Source organism: Oxyura jamaicensis, chromosome 3, assembly GCF_011077185.1.
Source record: "Oxyura jamaicensis isolate SHBP4307 breed ruddy duck chromosome 3, BPBGC_Ojam_1.0, whole genome shotgun sequence".
NCBI classification, from domain to species: Eukaryota; Metazoa; Chordata; class Aves; order Anseriformes; family Anatidae; genus Oxyura; species Oxyura jamaicensis.
In genome coordinates this window covers 4,527,813-4,533,687 of record NC_048895.1, presented here as the reverse complement: position 1 = coordinate 4,533,687, position 5,875 = coordinate 4,527,813, and the positions used below count along the sequence as shown (strand labels likewise).

The following is a 5,875-nucleotide window of genomic DNA, read 5'->3' as shown; positions in this document are numbered from 1 at the left end:
GACAAAATTATGACCACAATTATTGTGATAGACAACTGCTTCAGCCATGTTAGGTTTGGCAACCAGGAAGTCAATTTTCTACCAAATCTGTAAATCCCCAGGATGTCTCATCCTGGGCTACTGCATACAAAATTTTCCCCAAAAAATTATTTTCCCAAATCTTCTCCAGGTTGGTCTCTGTTTTCATTTGTTTACATATGCACAGCAAGTTTGGTTTATGACTGTACATAATCCTCCCTCTTCGGCTAAAAGCATATCTAATCCCATCCTATTCCTAAGCACTACTTTGTGTAAGGAAGAAATTTCTTCCTGCAATGCCAAAAGAGCATCAGCTGTGGCATTTTCCATAATTTCCAACGTGGCTGAGATATTTACAATACCTTTTTCTAATTCACTTACTCCCAGGGATGGAATTAACCACCTTACAAAACTATGAAATCCCGTAGGTCTCATCACAAGGGGGTTATCCAGAGCAGTATGTGTTTGTCTCCATAAAGTTCGGACTATTCCTACAGGTGGTCCAGTGAATATACCCCCTTGAGGACTGAGGTAGCCCCCTGTACAATGACCCTTCCAATTTGAGGGCACGTCCATCTCCGCATAACCAATAGAATCCTATTTGTAACTTGCAGGTTTGCACGAGAGGATTGAGGCCTGAGTTTGTATTATCTTTGTTATTGGCACATATTGTGCCTTCTGCACCATAACCTTTAATTTTAGTCAGATTAAAAGTTCCTACATATTCTGCCATACTGCAGTTGTTGGGTTCCTGGGCTAAATGGCTAAGTGGACTTGTACCTACGCATGGAAAGCTATCATTTAAACAACTGGTGTGTATGTTAACATTCTCCCGTGGGAATAGTTCAAATCTTTCCCCTAGATGTTTATGAGCATCATTGCCAAACGGACATGTTCCATTTCTTGGGTGAGCAAATGTCAGTGTCCAATCCATACTGGGTATACCCCATACTGGGAATTCTAGGTTGCCTTTAGGCAGCAGCATGCCCATCCAACAGTCAGAAAGGTTGAAACTATCACTCCACTGCCTGGGTGAGTTTCATGTAAGTATTGTGCTCCCCCTGTTCAGTTCCCTTTATCAGTGATACCGTTAAGACCATGAAAAATCTAACTTTCCTGGTTGCACCTGAGTAACCTTCCATGGGGTCTTGGGTGTCTTTTTCACTCTGGTGTGATGGATCCAGGTCCTCTGCTCCTTGATTGTGATCACTGTGAAAGAGGTAAGGAGTACCTGGAATGGTCCTTCCCACTGTGGTTCCAAAGTCTTTTCAGCAAGAGACTTTACATACACAATCTCCAGGTTGTATATTGTGCGCTGGTCCATCCAGCCCTCTACCCCGCGTCCCATTCACATGATTTCCAATTCTGTTGAGCTGTTTACCTAATGCCACCATATAGAAGGTCATAATTTCATCCCCAGCTTGCACGGATATTCCTCTCTCTATTCTGTAGAGTCATCCGTACAAGATTTCAAAGGGGCTTAGTCCCTCCTTCGTCCTTGGTCTAGTTCGTATACGCAAAAGAGCTAAAGGAAGAGACTGAGGCCAGGCCAAATTTGCTTCTTGTTCCAATTTCACAATTTGCTGTTTAAGTGGTTCATTTTTTCTACTTGGCCACTCAACTGAGGGCGATATGGGGTATGAAGTTGCCAGTCCATACCCAAATGGCAGCTAAACTGTTGTACCACTTTTGAGATAAAGTGTGATCCTCTGACAGAGAATATAGCTGCTGAAACCCCAAAATGTGGTATTATCTCCTGTAGTAATATTTCAGTTACGACCTGAGCCTTAGTTGTTCTGGTCAGGAATGTTTCTGGCCATCCTGAAAAGGTGTCAGTTAATACCAATAAATACCGATACCTCCCTTTTCTTGGGAGTTCTGTGAAATCAATCGGCCACTGTTGTCCAGGCCCATGACCTTTTCCAATTTGGCCCATTTCTGGCTTGGGGGTATTCTTGGGATTAGTATGGAGGCAAAGATCACATTGCTGAGTTACCTGTCTCACCATGGTATATAGGTTTCTGGCCACAATTTCTCCAATTAGATGTTTATACATGGCCTCTGCTCCCCAGTGCCTCTTCCTATGTTCTTCTCTACCAAATCCCATATTAGGCAGGAAGGAATAATTAGGTTTCCTTGTGGGGTGGGAGCCCACGCTTCTTTGTTATATGACCCTTCTAAATCTGATATGAGTTTCTGATCCTCTTTAGTGTATTCTGGCTTACCTTCTAGGGAAATTCGTCCATCAGGGATCAAAGCCCCTTCTGTATTTACCTCGGTTTTAGCTACTTGTTTTGCCTCTCTGTCTACCAGCTCATTTCCTTTCCAATTCTGATCTCACTCTCTGGTGTGCCTTAATGTGCATAATCACCACTTTCTCAGTGAGTTGGACTGCCTCTAACAGTTTCAGGACCTCTTCTGTATACTTTATGTTTTTGCCCTGAGAGTTTAATAATCCTCTTTCCTTCCAGATTGCTCCATGTGCATCTACGACCCTGAAGGTATACTTGGAGTCTGTATAGATGTTCACAGTTTTGCCTTGGGCCAATTCCAAGGCACGAGTCAGAGCAATTATTTCCGCCTTCTGTGCAGAGGTATTCATGGGCAGAGGCTTTGACTCCATTAGTTCTTGGCTGGTGGTGATGGCATATCCTGCATGCCTCTTACCACCCAGAACATAGCTGCTTCCATCCGTAAAACCAGTTCTCCCCATCTTCCATAGGATTGTCTCTCAGGTCTGGATGGGTGGCATATGTTGCTTCAATAGTCTCCAAGCAGTCATGATGCACAGGTTCTCCCGTGTTTCCGCTGAGGAAAGAAGCTGGGTTGACAATGTTAGTGACTACGATCTCCACATCATCCTATTCTACCAGTATATCCCATATCTCAGGAATCTTTGTGGAGATAGCCAATGTCCACATTTTGCTTCTAGTACTGCAGATACTGTGTGGGACACTAGAACAGTCATTTTCTGGCCCAGGGTAAATTTTTGGGCTTCTCCTACGTTCAATATTACTGCTGCGACTGCTTGTAAGCATCCAGGCCAACCCCTTGCAGTTGCATCCAATTGCTTGGAAAAGTAGGCAACTGCTTGTCGATATGGGCCCAGATCTTGTGCTAATATTCCCACAGTAATCCCCTACTTCTCATGGGAGAAAAGGAAAAATGGCTTACTCACATTGGGAAGCCCTAAAGCCAGGGCCGACACCAAAGCCTTCTTCAGTAACTCAAAGGCTTGCGTGGTCTCCTTGTCCCATTTAAGGTGTTTCTGATCAGTGGTTGTTAGTGCATGTAGTGGTTTAACCTTAATCCAAATAGTAAATATTTTTCTATTACTGGCTGAATTCCTTCCCTATCTTCCTTTGTTAGAGGGTATTGTTTAACTCTTACTGCTTGTCAACCTTCCCTGAGTTTAACCTCAAGAGGTGGAACATTCTTTGCCTTTCCTGGTACATCAGTGGCCCATACCCCAGGATATACTTGGTCTAGAATCTCTTTGCTGATTTTTCCTTCAGTAAGAAGACTAGTTAGGGATAGACTCAGAATTTGAATGTACTGCTGATCTTCAGAGTAATTTCCCCTTTTTCAAAGGTAATCTTTGCACCCAGTTGTCTCAACAAATCTCTCCCTAGAAGGGCTTTTGGGGAGTTGGACATAGACAGAAATTTGTGGATGCCCCATTGTTTTCCCAGTTTGTATTTTAGAGGCTCACAGAAATATGCCTTCACTTTGACCAGTTGCCCCTTGCACCATGATATAGTCATTTCCTGGGGGCATCAAGGCTTGATTCAAAACTGGATGTTGCCCATGTTAACTAGAAATTCTACTTCTTGTTGTTTCTTCCCTAGCTTTATTATAACCAGTGGATCTGCTAGGGTAGATTCCCAAGGTCCCCGTCAAACTTCCTTTGCATGGGCTACTATTCTCTCTGTCTGGTGGCTTTCTCCCCTTTCTTTGTTTCTTGGACATTCCTTTTTCCAATGACCAAACTTCTTACACAGAGCGCATTGATCCTTGCCTAATCAGGACCGTTCTTGTCTAGGCCTCTTTTCCTTCTCTTCCCTGACAACCACTATCAGTCTCCTTTGCCCTTGTCTATATCCTTCCTCTCTACTACTAAATACTCTCCAAGCTTCACCCAGCAATACTTCCAGACTTCTACTTTCTGTAGGACGCAACTTCTGGAGCTTGCGCCTGATGTTCCCTGTGGACTGACCCCAAAACAGGGAGACTAATTGTTGTATTCCTACCTCTGACCCAGGATCCAGTGGTGTACTACAGCACACTACATCCCTCAGTCAATCCAGGAATTCGGGCAGGGACTCGGAAGGACTCTGTTTAACTGCATATAAAGCTGACCAGTTTATGGTTTTGGGTATGGCCCTCTACATTCCCTTTTAAATCCACTCCTGACACTCCTGCAATCTTTCCACATGCGCAGATCTATCAACATCCCACTTTGGGTCTTGGAGAGAGAAGTATTCCTTAATGTCCCCTCTTGTAATCCTATAATGGTCTTCAGCCAAATTCCCTGCTGTTTTGAAAAATCAGTTGCTTCTCTGCCTCAGTCATGTACTCATTATTAATAACTGTATGTCCTTCCAGTCAGGGTTACGCTGTTTTACAATGAACTGGAAATGTTTGGTTACACTTACTGGATCACTCCAAGAATACTTTGCAACCCATTCCCATTCCCCTAAATCAGTGGTGGAAAAAGGTACTTTGATCAGCATCGTCCCACCATCAGGCCCTACCATCTCTCGGAGAGGTGTTTGTAAGGTTATGGGGGCAGATTTCTTCCTAGTATGGGAAGATTCAGGACTGTCCAGGGGAGCGGATATTCCATCTGAGTCCACACCCTGTTCCTCTCTGGCTCTGGTGCCAGATGAATTTTATCTGCTTTGGTACACCTTTGTCCAATACTGCATGCTGAGCAACCCCACCTCAATTTACCTCCAAGCTCTTTCTCTAAGCCCTCCTCCCATATGAGGACTATGCTGCACGCCAGACATCTGTGCGATTTACCAGCTGCCTTGGCCACGTGTACAGCTTACGGGCCCTTCTTAGAACACATACCGTTTTATCCATGGCTTCAGGAGATCGTTGTCTGCTCCTGCGCTGAGCGGCTGGCAGCAGAGGCTCCTCCAAGGAAAATGCTCAGGGGGAACCCAGGGGTGTCTGCTCCACAGTCGATACTACGGTTGAGCAGAGAGCCTCCGGGCTGGCTTCCCAAACTGACATGCAGAAAATGGACTCCACAATCAGTGAGATTGTAAAGTAGGTACGCTTATTGAGCTCTGGGAAGCACAGGGGATAGTCCCACCAAAGTCATGCACACCCCAGTGCGCGGCAACTCGCCTTGGTTATATGCAGGAAAGAGTTACATATGCATGAAGTTTCCCAATGCACCTATACATATGCATGACCGATCCCCACTTCATATTAAAATTAGTTTCAAGAAGTCATTTCCATAAGCTCCTCCCATCTGTGTTTGCACAGTGTCTCCTGGTGGTGGTCGCTAGGGGTCACGGGGATGAAGGCTGATGACTCTTCTTCATCACCTCCTGCCTTTGTACACACTCAGCTGCTCCTTGGCTCTTGTCCAAACCACAGGGTCGGCCTCAGCTGGTTCCTGAGACAGGTTCCCCGTTTTTGTCAAGAACCATCCTTTGTGAGGGGCCCCAAGACTTCTTGCTTCAATTAATTTGCACAGGAATAAGCAAAGACATTAAGCAGCATCTGTTTTCAATACGACAATCTAGGTATTCATTAATCAGCATCCTATCTACTAAGATTCTCTTAACACCCTCTCTCCCCTCACAGGATCTCCCCTCACAGGATCTCCCCTCACAGGATC

General features: G+C 44.9%; 1 protein-coding gene across 1 annotated transcript; it reads right to left on the bottom strand.

Moving 5' to 3' along the window:
- Nucleotides 1–2,332: 2,332 nt before the first annotated feature.
- LOC118163672 (ribonuclease H-like) lies at nucleotides 2,333–2,731 on the bottom strand. Its single transcript, XM_035320558.1, has one exon. The coding sequence runs from the start codon at nucleotides 2,729–2,731 to the stop codon at nucleotides 2,333–2,335; it is 399 nt and encodes a 132-aa protein (XP_035176449.1).
- Nucleotides 2,732–5,875: the final 3,144 nt, after the last annotated feature.